At 48.8% G+C, this 16,079-nt stretch overlaps 1 protein-coding gene across 1 annotated transcript in view; it reads left to right on the top strand.

Moving 5' to 3' along the window:
* CACNA1B (calcium channel, voltage-dependent, N type, alpha 1B subunit) overlaps nucleotides 1-16,079 on the top strand; it is a 424,961-nt gene that overhangs the window by 250,041 nt on the left and 158,841 nt on the right. Inside the window, 6 exon segments of the mRNA XM_009888006.1 lie at nucleotides 727-928; nucleotides 2,461-2,625; nucleotides 3,481-3,591; nucleotides 3,751-3,834; nucleotides 9,097-9,102; nucleotides 14,413-14,529. Coding sequence (XP_009886308.1) covers nucleotides 727-928; nucleotides 2,461-2,625; nucleotides 3,481-3,591; nucleotides 3,751-3,834; nucleotides 9,097-9,102; nucleotides 14,413-14,529 — 685 coding nt within the window.

Here is a 16,079-nt window from a genome sequence, read left to right as displayed (position 1 = left end):
TCTCGGCGTTCTTCTGAGCTCACACAAGGGATGCTTAGGCAGTTTTCAGTACTTAACAGATTTCTTGCTCCAGTCTTTTGGACTCGCACACCTTTCTCAGGTGTAAAACTGATAACGGGAATGTAAGACAATAAGGGGAAAAAGTATTGTGACCTATGCTGAAAGAATGCTGGGTATGACAGTCCCAAAATTATATCCGCTCTTCAGCATATGACTTTATTTTGGCACACTTTTCTGCTGGGACACGTGGAGTACAATTCACGGTCAAGGTTTCCCTGTGACGGGCCTTCCCTGTTCTCCGTGTTTCAGCTATTTCATAAAATAAAGAATAAAACATACAGCATCGCTCTCCCTTCTCCAGTCCCTCACTGTGTTCCCCTACTTGGAGGTCATCAACACCTTTCTTTTCCCACCCTTACTTCATCCCCGTCAACCAGAGAAGAGAAGCCAGATCTAACTGTATCCTCTCCCCTTGGCCAGGGGGATAAGTGGATCTGTACGTAGCAAATCTCCACCATTCTGCAGAATGGTGAAAACAGCAAGGTTTTCCCTAAAAATATCCTCAAGGAAAACTCTTTCCCAGGCATGGAGGTGGGAGTGAGTTTGACCTGAGCATATGTGGAAAACCCTCCGCGTGAGTGAAGGCCAGTGAGTGACTATTGGGGTGTCATTGGTGCTTCACACTGATTTCATTGACTTTTCTTCTCTCTTTGCGCTTGATTGCAGTGTGCTGAAGCACTCGGTGGATGCTACCTACGAGGAACAGGGTCCCAGCCCTGGCTACCGAATGGAAATGTCTATCTTTTACGTGGTGTATTTTGTTGTCTTCCCTTTTTTCTTTGTGAACATCTTTGTGGCGTTAATCATCATCACCTTCCAAGAGCAAGGAGATAAAGTGATGTCAGAGTGCAGCCTCGAGAAAAACGAGGTACCCGCCTCTTCTGAATCTGGAGTTAGCGCCTGGGGGGGCTCAGAGCACCTCGGTGCCCGTGGAAGCCCCCTCCCGTGCCGTGGGGGGCTTTAGAGCAGCCGCTGCCCGAGGGGGTGTGGTGTAGAGACCAAACAAAGGACGGAGTGTTTCAGCTTTTGCATAAAAGCGAAACCCAGGGAGAGCCCCTGGGTGCTGCGCGTTAGTAAGTGCTGTCACACGTCCCCATGGACCGCACCTCCGCTTCCAAGTGAAGATGGGCTCGCATGTCAGCTCAGGCGTGTAGGTGTGAAAGGAGATGGAAATCTTTGGCCTTTTAGAGGGCAGTCGTCGGAAAGCAAACCGAACTGCAGTTGGCACAGCTCCCCGGAGGAACGCTCCTCTCACCAGCCTGGTTTTGTGCCTGGCTGAGGTGATGTCCTCCTGGCGGCAGCTGAAAGTAGATGCCTTGGGAAGGGTGTAAGACCAGGGCAAGTATGTATGAGGCTTTTCTTTAATGCCCTAGCAAATACCATCGTTTGCACCTCAGGAACCTCCTGAGTTGGCCGTGTTTTTTCCTTTAGTTAGCGGCATCTGTGTATCTTTCTTCCATGAACGTATCCAGTTTCCTCCCGAACCCATGCAGATTTTTAGCATCCGCAACATCCTTCATCTGGGGTCCCACAGCCTCAGTGACCTCTTGTAAGAAGAACCATCTCTTTTCGTTTATTTTGAAACTGGAACCTGATTTCTGATGAAAAGAGATGACTTTTTAATCAATTATTAATTAGTGCACTGTTTGTCTATATGAACAAAAAGTCCAAAATAAAGCAGAATATTTAGAGATGCTTTACCCACGCTATTTTTCAACTGAGCAGAAAATATTTTTGCACTAATTTAATCCAAGATGAGAAAATGCTCCAGAATGAAAACTTCTTATGGGTAGAAATTAGTTGTTAGCACAGTTTTATACTCACAATAACGTGAACAGCAATAGCCAACTAAGGGGGTCTTTGAGAGTTCACCCAGTAATATTTGTTGGATAATTTATTGGTAGAGTTCAGTTCACGTTTTATGAAGTGTTATTAGCTCGACAGGTTTTGCTGTGTGTGAGAACACAACGGGGTTTCACAATACTTTTTTTTTAAGCACAGATAGCATCTTTACCAATCCTCCGGTTTCTATGATTACATACCAGGAGGAATTGGCAGAGTGTTTTCTGAAGTGAACCTGTGGATTGATAACTCCCTTCCCTAAGCAGGAAGGGATCGGGACGTACCGGGAGCAGGGCTGGGACGGAAGGCTGTCTCCGAGGATTGCAGAGGGCCGTCGGAGTGTTGGGGGGGTTAATATTTTAGCGAGTGTCCAAAAGCGATTATAATTTGGGGATCCTGGGATGGATTTTACAGGGGTGGTCAGTGCTTGCATTGTGTGGGAGAAACAGAAATACCATCCTCCACTAAATGCTCTGCTCACTCTCCCAACAACATCCCAAGTGACAGAGACTGCCAGCCCTTTTTTTGTATTCTTTTCATCCCGTTTTTGTTTTGTAGAGGGCCTGCATAGACTTCGCCATAAGTGCCAAGCCACTGACCCGCTACATGCCTCAGAACAAGCAGTCTTTTCAGTACAAGATGTGGAAATTTGTGGTGTCCCCTCCCTTTGAGTATTTTATCATGGTCATGATTGCACTCAATACCATTGTCCTAATGATGAAGGTTAGTGGGCTGTTACTGAATCTTTGCAATTTTGGGCTAGTGGATGTTTGCTGGAGAGGCTTTGTAGTCTCAACCTGAGAGCCGGGGGGGGATCGGCAGGAGTAATCGCCACTTCTCAACTGCCTGATGTTGTTTTTAGAGGCCTTGTGGGATTCCTTTGGTCCCCAAAGGGAATTGGCTTAGTTGCGGTGAGATCCCACGAGTGGGATTCCCCTATGCATCGCTGGTTTGGCTCGTAGACCCTTCAGCGTATGGCCACTGGGATGGGAACTGGTCTCTGCAGGTCTGGAGCTGCCGGCTCAGCCCGGGCTTCCTGCTGCAGAGCAGGGTCGCTTCTTGGGGATGTTCGACATCCAGCCATCCCGGGGAAATCACTCCAATTTGCAGCAGCGTCAGGCTTCTGGGACGTGATCCACGGTGCCCAAACGGAGGAGATGCGGATGGCTGGATATTGTGGATGATGTTCCCCCCTATCCCTTGCCTAATCTTAGAGTATCTTCACACTCAAGGGGTCACCATATTCTTAGGGTCTGCTGGGACGAAACACAGTTCTGCCTTTGTCCTCTGGTTTTGAAAATGCCCTTCCTCCCTCCCGGTCCATGCTCTGCTTGCAGGGAGACGGACACCAGAGCAGTCTCCCCATCCTGGTTGTATCCCCAGCTACCCCACTGAGGTAGTGTGTAGACAATGGTGCGCTTCTGGAGTGGCATGAATAACCATATTGTAACCCCAAGTCTTGCTTAAAGCGAGCGCAAAATCTGGCCCTAAAATGAGCAAGAGTCAGGCAAGTCAGCTGGGAAGGTTTTATTCTGTAAGCGATCTTCCAGTAACAGCCTTTCTTCCATCCTGGTTTAGTTCTATGATGCTCCAGAAGCATATGAAGAAATGTTGAAATGCCTGAATATTGTGTTTACATCCATGTTTTCAATGGAATGTGTGCTGAAGATCATTGCCTTTGGTGTGCTGGTATGTGCCTTCCTTGTTTACTTTCAACTGTTTCCTCTCTACGTACGTGAAATGCTTGTATTTCATGGCACGCATTTAAAAGAACAAACAAATGAAAAAAAAAAAAAAAAGAAAATAACCCATGGATCCCTCTATCCCCCTTGTGTTTTCATTTGGCAGAATTATTTCCGAGATGCCTGGAATGTCTTTGATTTTGTAACAGTGTTGGGAAGTATTACTGATATTTTAGTAACAGAGATTGCGGTAAGTACAGTTTGCTCAATTTGCTTCATTTACCAACAAAGCTGTACCCTGTCAAGACATTGCACCTTCTCCCTACCAGCCTCATTCCCTAGAGCTGCCGCTGGGACTCATCGTCTGATGATGTCCTCGGGTGACCCGGCAGCCCATTGCCTTTAGCTCTGCTCTTTCCATGGAGATGAGCACAGCTGTCTGCCCCAAAGACATTCACGCAAAAAAAAAAAGCTGTGATGAGAACGACAGTACTAGTGCCTCTGCCAGGAAACAATCTCTCTTTCCCATTCAGCAAACAACTCTAACCCTGAGCCGGTTTTGCCGATTAATGGAAAAATCCTGTTGAATTTAATAGGGGTGAAAAAAGCAAAAGGATTCTGGTGAAGACGGGTGTTTTATAGTGTGAGGTGCTTTGCAGGGCACACACGCGCGTCTGTCCCGTGGGGCTCCTACCCAGTCGTGGTGATGGGGCAGAGTGAAGGCGATAAGAGGGTTGAGAAGGGGAGAGGTGATGGGAACCGAAAAACAGCCAGAAACTCATCATCCTGCATGGTCTGGCCTGGGGGAACACGGTGCATTTCTGTTCTGAGCGCAAAAGCTTTGCAGGGCAATTATTAAAACAAACAATCAGCTTTACGATGTCTGCTCTCTCCCTGCTAACAAGTCCTGTAGATTACAAGAAGTGTACAAGCTTGCCATTAAATTCTAGAGGATTTTTCCATAAGGGCAGCAAATGTCTGACTCAAGCTTTGACAGCCTGATATTATCCAATTTAGAAATTGCTCCTCTCCTCTCCCAATGCATGTTTTAGCTGATGATGTTGTATTTGTATGTGATGAATTTGAATTTTGCCATAATTTTTTTTTCTCAGTCCCTGGGATTTGCTTATAGATCTGGTTTGTGTGTGCTAAGAACTATGCTCCCCAGGCTTCTTTAGAGGACATTCAGCTGGTGGTGAAGACCATATTACTGTTTCTAACAAAATGCATTATTACCTGAACTCCTTGGTACAAAAAACCCCACACACAAACCCCCAAAGTTTTACTCCCCACACGAATGGTGTTCATTTAACAGTTGGTGAATCCTATCTCATAGGCTTTAGATTACCCTTTGTTTTCAGCGCATGGCTTGCAGCCAGGGTAAAGTTGCCCAGATCAAACACATGGTCTGATTGCCACTTTTCTGGATGCTCAGGAGCGTTACTGCACCGGGGGCAGGTACCTGCTTGCCTCCGCTCCCTCTGTCGTGGGACACCCTTTCTTGCCAGACTCAGGCACCCAAACCTTTGCCTTGGTTGGAAAATTCATGAAAACCTTTGCAAGTCAGCCACAAACAGATTGACGCTTCTCTTCCACCCCTCCTTCGGCCACTTATACCGGGAGGAAGCAGCACAGCCACCTCGCACGGAGTAAGGGACCTTGTGGTCTCTCCGAGATTGGTACCTTCTCCTTCAGGAAGGCGTCTCCTTCGCAAAACCAAGCCCACACGCCTCTTATTGAAATCCTCCTTTGTACAGCTATTTTGCAGGCAGAGAGCAGCCATCAGTGTTGCCCATTCCCTGCTGGGCAGATGGTGGTCCCTGCTGGGCAGACGGTGGTCCCTGCTGGGTTAAGGGGCCGTTGCCTGTCCCTCCAGCTCCCTCGGGGGTGGCCCAGCCTCAGCGAGGGCGTCCGGCACCTGGGGAATTGGCTACGGACCGATCAGGTTGGGCTGCGATATGTCATTGAATTTAAGGCAAAGCCACAGCAGGGCTGGAGCTGTACGTGCGTGTCCCCAGGTTTTTGGAAGCAGCAGCCATCCTTGGGCACTGTTGGGGGTGGGAGGCTTAGTGTGTAGGCAGAGGTTCCCCAGCCCTCTCCTGGTCTTTGGGCTGGCGAGCAAATGTGCTCCCAAATACCCCCGTGTGAGTCGCAGGCAGATGCAGTAACCTCAAAGGTGCTGGGACTCACGGCATCACCCTTCTGCTCCGCAGGAATTCCTCTGGTTTCCAGCATCAAAATAGCAGCAATTTGGGGATGCCTTTGAAGAGCAGTATGAATTACCTCTAAAAACAGCCAGTAAACTCCAAGAGGGTTGAGCTCCCAAGCACTTATATACCTTCTCCTTGTCCTCCCAGGTGGTAATGGAGAGGCTTTGGCTTTATGCGTAACTAGATCCATTAAGTCAAGCCTTCAACAGGACTTTCTAAGGTAGTTCAACAGCTTGCCCTGGCACTGTGTCCAACACAAACATGTCTTTAATATAAGAGCCATATGGCCCCAGTGCCACTCCAGCCCCTGACCTGTTGGTCCTCTATCTCAGTCCATGAACCTGGTTGAGCTCTGCTCTCTGAGTCTTCCCCTTCTGTGGCATTTCTGTGTAGCCATCATCTCCTTTCCACATGTAGACAGAGTGCCCAGAGGTCCCCTCCACCTTCTTGCTAGACTCCTTTCATACGGCTCCTCTCTGATGTCTCTCCAGCCTTCCCCCACCCGCAGCAGCACGCTCATCTGCACCAAACGGCTCCTGTGGCCACCAGCGTGCGCTCCCCTGAGCCACACACATCCATCTCCATTGGCGCCAATGGGCCAAGAGGTCAAATGTGTCGTGCACAGCTTGCTGGAGAGGCGTCAGCAGCTTAGTTTGCTTAAAGGTGATGCTGATGCCCAAATCTCAGAATCACTGTTTAATTACACAAGTAGGAGTTTGCAATGGTGCCCCAAAGATTACACTTACAACAGAATCATTAACGGCAGCAAATAACGGCAGCTTTCAGGATTTCTTTCCCGGAGTAGTTCATTTGCTTCATCCAGTGGCACATGGTGGAGATAGTCTTGTACCGGGACCTCCACTGCCACTGCGAACCTTCCTCGGCTCCCAGTCCTGCGGACGGGCTGTGGCACATAGGGTGGAAAACGAGCAGAAGGATCCAGCACTCTGCTCCGACCCTCTTTTGTCGGCTGTGCGATAGGTCACAATATGGGGAAACCCCAAAGTGTGCCAAAGCTGCGTGGGAAACACCAGGACTGTTTTGCTGCCCGAAAAGTGGCACGGTGCATGTATAACCTGGAAGGGTTACACTTTAAACCATCTTTGTAATATATAACCGACTCTCTTGTTCAACTGGAGTTGCACCTAAGTCACTTAAATGCTTCCAGAATTTAGAACCAATTAAAAAAAAAATGTAGAAAAGGGCCGAAAGAGCAGATGCAGTGCCAGCGAGCGTGTTTGCAAGGAGCAGTGACCATGGTGAGGAGCCGTGGGTGCCTCAGTGGCAGAGCACAGATCGGGTGTACGGCCTTGAGTCTTTAATCCCACTGCCTCTGCCCAACTGTTTTCCACCCTTCGCTTTTCCAGGTAGGGGAGAGTAGTAGCTCAGGACCGGGATGGCCATCGGCTCCACACAAAGCCCCACAGCTGGTGCTTAACCCCACTGCAGCTTTCTGGCTGGGTGCGTGACGGTGGGGTGCAGCAGCTCTCTGCACCCTCTTACGGAACTGAGGACAACCCAGGAGGAGAGAGTGGCTCTTTACTCCTTGCCGCTCAGCGCCGTGTCCCCAACAGAGGATGCTCTCTTCTCCACGTGCCCTCCTCAGCTCTGGGCTCTGCTCGGCTGATGGGCAGCTGCGGGGATCCTAGAATCATAGAATGGTTTAGGTTGGAAAGGACCTTGAAGATCATCGAGCTCCAACCCCCCTGCCCTGGGCAGGGACACCTCCCACCAGCCCAGGTTGCCCAAGGCCACCTCCAGCCTGGCCTTGAACACCTCCAGGGATGGGGCCTCAACAACCTCTCTGGACAACCTGTGCCAGTGCCTCACCACCCTCACAGGGAAAAACTTCTGCCTCATGTTTAATCTAAACCTGCCCTCTTCCAGTTTAGAGCCATTCCCCCTCGTCCTGTCACTCCATGCCCCAAGCCCTCGGATCATCCTCGTGGCTCTCCTCTGGACATGCTCCAGCAGGTCCATGTCCTTCTTATGTTGAGGACTCCAGAGCTGGATGCAGTACTCCAGGTGGGGTCTCACCAGAGCAGAGCAGAGGGGCAGAATCCCCTCCCTCGCCCTGCTGGCCACACTTCTGATGCAGCCCAGGATGCAGTTGGCCTTCTGGGCTGTGATCACACATTGCCGGCTCATGTTGAGCTTCTGGTCAATCAGCACCCCCAGGTCCTTCTCCTCAGGGCTGCTCTCCAGCAGCAGGATGGTTGGGTGTTAGCCCATCTTAGTCCTTCCCTGGGCCTTCAGCCCCGTTATTACCAGTTCAGCCCTATTATCAATTACTCCTTCGGCCGGGAGGGCTTCTGGGGCTGAGAAGCCCAGGCGACAGCCACCACGTGAACTCGACCGTCAGTCCCCATCTGTCCCCGTAACAGCCACCCGTGAAGCCCTCAGGCTCCTTGCGGGGAGGGGATGCTTTCCGGGGATAGCTTTGAGATCAGGCTCGCAAATAGTTGCAGGAGCACCGCTTTTCTCCGTGACTGTGTTTTCCAGCTGTAAGTGTTCTCCAAGGTAAATAAACTGGCTCGCCCTGGGCGGTCTCGTCTTGAGAGACCAGGCTTCCACCAGCCTTGCCGCATCCGTACTTGTAACCCACTGAAAAGTAAAGATAAAAGGAAAAGAAATGTGTTGATTAATTGCTTTATTTTAATTTCGTAGTCATGTCATATGTAATTTACTTTGTGAATGCAGTGGAATATATATATTTATTTTTTTTATTTCCTTAGGCAAAAACACATATGTCAGTTTTTTACCCTCCCAGTAACGGAAGCAAAATAGTACAATAAGTGGCATTAAGGAGAAGGTGTCCTTGCGGACACAGGTGGCCTCAGGAGGCCGAATGGGTGTATGGCAAACTGACATCTATTGCTCTGCCTGGAAATATAAAAAACATACTGAGAAGTGTTTGTGAATCGTCTCCCAATTTGCATTACAAACTGAAATGCAAATAACTACTGCACTGTCTGTGTTACCTTTAGGATCTCAGAATCTGTTTTGGTTTGAAGCATTTTTTATTTATATAATTACCATAAAATAACACCCCCAAAAGCCCAACAGTTTTTTTCCAGTGAAATTTTCAGAGTTTCCTTTTTTGCTTGTCCTGATTACTCATTTTCTCTTTTGTTTCCTGTTTTGTTCTTTATTTTCCTTATCTACCTGCTGAATCACGCCATCCAATCAACATACAATGCGAAAACCATGTCTCCGTCTGTATGTTGTGCACCTGCTGCTCAAAAAAAAAAAAATTTGTAAATAATCTTGCCAATATCCATCCATGACAACATCACATATAGGACACGGTTGGTTTCATTGAATTTAAACAATTATTTAAATTCTCTGCTTTTATTTTCTCTCGTTTTTCTTTAATTTAATTTGTTTTGATGAGATTTCCGATTGCACTGGTGAAAAAGCCTCACTGCAGCGTGCCTCAAAACTGGCTTCTGTTCTGCACCTTCTTACCCTTGGCTAATTGGTGACGTGAGGCAAACGCAGTTACCAATAGCCCGTTCTCCGCTGTTTGTTACACCCGACAATGGTAAAGGGGAGACTGTCACTTGCTTTATTTTGGTGGAAAATTGAATGAGAAGGGGAGGGAAGGATGCTTCTGGATGACCTGGAGTAGAGAAGATTGGCTGGCTGGGAAAGCCTTCGCTTTGTAAGTGGCGGTACCAAATTCAGATGTCAGAAATCAGTTTTGTTTTCTTTTACGATGAGGCGTGTTGAGCTTCCTCAAAGGGAAGCAGTACCTTGAAGAGGATTGCCTTACAGCTGTTTTAAGCCCGTGGGTTATGCCGTATTGTAAGGCAAAAAAAATTAAATAATTATTGAAGTTATTACAGACTCGCTTCCCTCAAATCAAAAGAGAAGTCAGAGGAAAGCAATTTTTATTCAATTTTGAAAGCTCTTTGTGATACCAGCATATAGAAGCATTTTGCCACCCCAGTGGACACAGGGTCCCTGGATGCAAAAGCAAACATCTCAAGTAAAATGCATAAGCTGTGTCATGAACAGGGCTGAAAAGCACTGTGAATCAGATCCCGCTGGGAATTCAGTGCCTGATTCCAAAGGTGCCTTTGGTAATACCAGCCTCTGTCTTTGAAAATCATAAATTAAGCTAAAGAGGATGAATAAAGAAAAATACAAACTAAAAAATATGTATATTCTGCCATTCTTAATTCTCTTGGCTATGGTTAATAACAGAAATGAGACCATAAGCCTATCGAAAAGTACTCGCCTGGCCACCCGGCAACAGCTCTGAGATCCGTGTTAACATCTGGACTTTCTGTTGCACAGTTGCTGTTAAGAAACTAATCAGAGTGAATCTTCACGACAGCCGGCAGATAGGCTCCCTGCCCCGCAGAGCATCACAGGGAGGAATCTTCCGCTAGGAAACAGCAAAGAAGAAAATGACAATGTAGAAGTTAAAATGTGCAATCTGAGAAGGGAACCCTCCGTGTGCTGCAGTGGCTGGCAGCATTACAGATGTGTGGGAGCTGTGAGGACATCTCTGGACAATTCCCCCCTGGGCCAGGCAGCGGAGAGAAGTGCTCTGGCATCAGCTCTGCACACAAAAATATACTGGTAAAATCAGCTTATCTCCATTTGGATGAATTTTTGGCCTTGTGCTGTCCGTGGTTTAGGTTAAAGATTTAGATTCTCATCCTGCAGTTTGTTAGGACTGCATTCTTTACGAGCAGATGTGCAGGTCCAGGCTCCTTCCATCACCCGGCATTCCAGTTAGGTCTTTGGAGCACCAAGTTGCCCTCTGGAGCTGCTTTCCTCCTTCCGCTGCGGATGATGGGCGCCTACGGTGACTGCAACAGAAGCACCGAAGTTGAAAGGTAGGAGGGAAGAAAGAGAGATCTGAGCATCACACGCTTCTAAAATCCTTTTCCAGTGCTCTTGGCTGAGGATGAAAGGATGCGATATGACATAGTGGCAGAGTCCCCAAGACACAAGAGTGGCAAAGATCTTCAGTCTTTTAAAATCAGCAAGGGCTTTCCTCAAGCTTCAAAGGAAGCCAAGACCCTGTGGAAGACTCAGTAGCTCTTCTTCAGTACTGGCAATGCCACGGACGTTGCAATGGGAACACAACCATTTCCCCTGCAGCAGTTCCTTAGCAGAACAGGTTAATTCTTGTTGGTGCCAGATGAAGAGAACCGCCAAAGCTTCCTCAGTGACCCCGTTCTTGGCTTGATCTCACTCCTCTGTGCAGCTTTGGCTGAGCCCCTCATTTTGAGGACAGAAGTCTGAAGCTTCAAGTTCGGGGGGTTGAGTTCGGCAAACGGGCTGCAGGAAGAAGCAGGGATGAGCTGCCCAACTTCTGCCGCGTTTATTGCTTTGCAGCAGCGTAATGTAGCCGTCTTCACGAAATCCTGCAGAGCGTGTCCAGCTATGACATAAAACCCTCATATTCCCATTTCAGGCTTAAAAACTCAAACCACTAAATCTACTGAGCTCATTCTGCATCCCTGTGGACAGCAGGCACAGCTCCTGCGCTGGGGAGGAAACCACTCCGCCGCTGAAGATGCTGGAGCAACAGCAGCACGCCTTATTTTTCATGGCTTTTCTGCTTTTCAGGATGGAAAACATCCTAAGAAAGGGTAAAAGAGCAGGCTGCCCGTGGCAGGACAGCAGCCAAGGCCAGTTCTTCATCCATGACGTCTGTTCTTCCCGTTTCCCTCCTGCTTTGCAGTTTGCTCCAGGAATGGCATCGCCCGGCCGAGCTTTGGTCGTGCTCCTGTCGTGGGAAGCGGTGGCTGTGCCCCGAGGCCTGGACAGGTTTTTCAAACATAATTTGTTATTCCTCAGGTTTATAAAATCCTAAAGCCATGGTGCATCTTGTGAGCACCGGTCGGCCTTTAGCATCTGTGCAACAGAAAAGCAAACAAAAACCCCGAAAGAAAGACCTTGATAACGCAGATGATGCTCGTGTGTGTGTCTCACACGTTACAGAGGCGGCTAAATGGGAGGAGAACTGGTGGAAAACGCTGTTATACACAAGAAATATTGCAATGTGGAGTTTCCCCTTTAACTGCATGCAATTCCAATACCTGCCTGGAGAGTTGAGGTGTCGAAGGACGGGTTTTCTCCGCGGTGTGCCGAGGGTTACACACGCGGAGCCCTTCCGTCCATCACGAGCGTGTGTAATTTTGCCTCCCTACGAACGGCGCGGAGAACGGTCCTTCGCACGGTCTGCCCATGTCGGTGACGGTGGATTTTCCTGGGTTGCGAGCGATTCCCCGCGGAGCCGAGGCTTTCGCTGCGCTTTAGGAAACGGCAGCGCGGTGGTCTAACAGGGGAGAGTTTGGGGCTGGAAAACAACAAAACAAAACAAAACAAAAACCAAACAAAAAAGGTTTTGGACTGTTTGCCCCTCCAAAACGCAGGGAGCGGGGCGTTATAGACATAACTGCACAGTTTTGAGCCCCTGTTCTGTATCGCATGTGTACAGAGGGTCCTGTCTAAAGCCTCGTGTAGCACAGGGACAGCTGTGCTGAGCGTGACCACGCAGTCAGCCCCGACCCAAGCAGATGTTAAGCATCGTGTCAGCTCTGAGCATGAGATTATAGCGAAGCAAAGCAATGTTCTTGCTGTTAAAGCTGCAGTAAGGTGGGAAACGGCAGGTTCATACGCAGAGAGATGGGTCCTGCAGACACTGCCTGTGCCCGTGCTCCTTGGAGGAGCGGTAGGCTTGTGCCCAGGGAAGATCTGGCTTGAGTGTTGCTCGGAAGATGATAATACGTCAGACTTGCTGGCCTGATGCCCGAGCGCCACGAACCTAAGGTCCGAGCCAGTTCCCACTGGTAGGAAAACTTTCCGTGATTAAAATGGGCACTGGGTTAAGCCTTTTGTTAAGGTTTAACCTCTTAAGTGAAACCTGAATTTTTAACCCTTAAACTTGGGAACGGGTCATTTAAGGAGCAGACTGCTGACGGCACCCGGTTATCCAGCCGTGGTCCGGCTCTCCCCCCGGGTCCTGTACAGCCCTTACCTGCCAAGGTGAGTTCAGCCCGTGTTTTGTGAAGGGAACGAAACCCGGGTGAAAAATAAAACAGAAGCTGATGCCGAGAGACAAGCGTCGAATTCTTAGTGCTTGTTTTACTGCCCTTCACCAACCCAGGGGAATCCGTGCTTGCGTTTTGCCTGCCGGAGCTGCTTTCTGTTGCTGATTTGAATGAGCTCAGTGTCGTCTGCTCTTTCATTGAACATACCTGTGCTTTTCTCTTTTCTCTTTATTTGAGGATTGAGTCTGATATACGGTCTGTGCCTAACTCTGAGCTGCTTGCGTTTTTAACGTGAGAGAAACCGAGTGCATGCCTGAGACTGATTTCTTGAACTCTTTGATGGGATTGGTGGAATGCGATGCTAATGGCCCCAAAACTGAGCTGGCATTTAAATAAATGAATAGATCCAACAAGCCCCTCAAATTCAGCATGAGCTCTGCAGCCAAATGAGCAAGAACCGTGGGTCAGTTCAATACGACAGGGTGTCTTCTGGTAAAACAATAATATAAGGGAAAGACTATTTTTGCTCATCTTTACTAACGAGAGCTCCTTATGATTATATTTTCCGCTCCACTGCTTGATAGTTTAAAGCGGGACGCTCTCCCTCTTTAGCAAACTCAGTCAAATAAGTGGCTGTGAACAGAGATTCACAAATAAGTGAATTGGAATCAGTGTGGAAAGGGGGGATATTTTTCATCTCCTTAAAATAGGAGGGCAAGAGGGATCTGGCTTTTGCATGTTTTGTTTTGGAAAGAACCCTCTCTAGATTAGCTCATTGGGGCAAGAAACCTCTTTTCCCTGAAGGAAAGAAAAAAAAAAAAAGGGGGTGTGGGGTGGGGAGAATCACACAAAACAGATGGAAATCAGAATCTGTCTCCAGCAGTTCTTTGATCCACCTGCAAAGGCGCATCTAATAATAATTTAAAAAAAATAATAAAATCAGCAGGTTCCTAAGGCACCCTCCTGCTGCTGAATGCTCAACCTCCCCAATTGATTCACTGCCATTGATCCACCTTCCAAACAGCTTTGCTGGTGCCATGTCTCCTTGACAAGCCTGTCCAGACACATGTTGTATAAACATTTAAAATCTCCAGGTTAGAAAACATCCTCATTCTTTCAAGGATGTTTTAATCTTCATGGACAATGCCTTTCTTTGTTACAGTAGAGGTTATAGCCGCAGTCCCTTGCAACTGTCTTGGCTTAAGTTCAATTCATTGTAGAAAGCGAGCTGACCAAGACTTCAAAACCACCTCATTCTTTACAAAATGATACTATGGCACCATTACTTCTCCCCCAGTCTTTAGAGGGAGAAAAAAATCTGCCTTCCTCAAAGAAAACGAGACCTCCATGGACAGCGTGAAAGGGCCTTTTCCTTTTCTACCATTGACCCAGTAGCAGAGGGGAGGGCTCTTGTGGAGAGGGATTTTCTCATACTTGCTGCATGTGGAGTGATCTGCACTGACGAATGTTTCTTTTGGAAGGTTTTCTGGTGGCCGATTTGCTGCTTAGATCGTGAAGCTGGTAATTTTAATTTCTTTTTTGCGGGCTGTGGTTTCTAATCGCGTTAATTTCTGAAGGACACAAAACCTTTACTTTCCGCAGGACAACTTCATCAACCTCAGCTTCCTGCGGCTCTTCAGGGCAGCCAGACTTATCAAGCTCCTTCGCCAGGGTTACACTATCCGCATCTTGCTCTGGACCTTTGTGCAGTCTTTTAAGGTGAGTGTTGGGCAGGTGGGAGGCGGGGAAGAGACGCGGGGAGACGGTAACGCTTGGCACCTCCGTAGCATCGTCCGTTGAGTATCACAGAGCTTCCCCTTGCTGAGGGAACGGCCTCGCTGCACCTCTGCGGAGCAATTACAGGAACGTTAACTCTGCGGAAATGCTAACTGGTTTGTGCTGAACATCCCCTGAACACCGGAGGTGCTGAGCATTTTGGGAGATGAGTCCGAAAGCGGGACGGCTCCTGACGCAGACTCGCAGCCAGTGTGCGCAGCTCCGGTTGCCCTTGAAAGCTGCCACAAAATCCCCGTGGCAAAATCTTGTGACTCGGGTATTAGCATAAGGAAAGGCTAGTCTGACTAATAAGTGCCTTAACGCCTGCGATTTGCCTGCAGCCAGTGCAAGGTTAAATTGCTTTCACCAGGTTTCAGTCTTGGTGGACTTTGAGAGAAGCAAACCCCAAACCATTGCGTTTTGGCAATATAAACTGTGAAGCGGAGTAACACAGGGCTGTGTCTTTATGATGTGGGGGATGACAAAAATGATTTTTTTGTTCTAAAGTCGAGATACTTGCTTTCCCCAGTTTTCTTTCCCCTGCCTTTCCCTCCCAGCAAGCCTCAGCACGTCGTGGCACATTGTGGCCCAGAGGCAACCAGCCACGGCAGCTGGCTATGGCACTTCTGAACTGAGTGACCCTCAAACAACTGCCTTGCAGCAGCTTAGTTCCTAACCTGTGCTTAGCCTCGAGATGGTTGTGTTCCAGATCTAAATAAGAGCCCACGTGCCCCAAAGCTGGTTATTTTTAACAGCTCCGAGCTGGCTTGTAGCCCGTTTCCACAGCTTGTGTTTTGACTCTGGTTATGGGGCACGGTCACCATCAGCAGCGCAGAGAGGAGATCATTGAATCTGAAATCAGGCTTTCGCAGCAGTGAGCTCTAGCACACCAGTATTTACTGGCTGTGCAGGTGCAGACCCCCGTCCCATCACACTTGGACCCTCTACCGGAAAGCGCCTGACTTCCCTGGCTCTGGAGGTCTCGCAGAGGACTATAGGTAGAGAGGTAAATAAGGTATATAAGAGGTATACTATAAGTAGAGAGGTGCTGTGGGAAAGCAAAGCACAACGAGCTCAGGGAGTGGCCGGAGATGGATCTTTTCACAGCTCATAGCCAGCAACTTTCATCCCCTGCTTGGTGGCGCGGTGGCACTTTACCGAGCACTGCCCATGCGGGTGGCGGGTGGCTCGGCGAGCCTGGGGACCATAGCTCTGCCTTTGCAGAGGGTCTCACCACCTTCTGGGCTGAGCTCTGAGGTCTGCGGGTCATAGCTTGTGTCCTGGGTGCTGTTGCAAGCTCAGGGGAGCTTCTCTGGGTGCAATGTCAGGGTGTTTTGCGTGGTGCTTTCTGGAAGGTGTTATGGTGGCAATTGGTATTTTATGGCACAGAGCGCGGTGGGATGCAGAGCAACTGCTTTCACAGCACCCCAGACTGGTGAGGGCTGGAAGGGCCCTCTGGAGCTCCCCCAGTCCACCCCCCGCCAGAGCAGGGG

This window comes from Charadrius vociferus, unplaced genomic scaffold (genome assembly GCF_000708025.1).
Source record: "Charadrius vociferus isolate BGI_N301 unplaced genomic scaffold, ASM70802v2 scaffold1040, whole genome shotgun sequence".
NCBI lineage: Eukaryota > Metazoa > Chordata > Aves > Charadriiformes > Charadriidae > Charadrius > Charadrius vociferus.
This window is presented reverse-complemented; position numbering and strand designations above follow the sequence as displayed.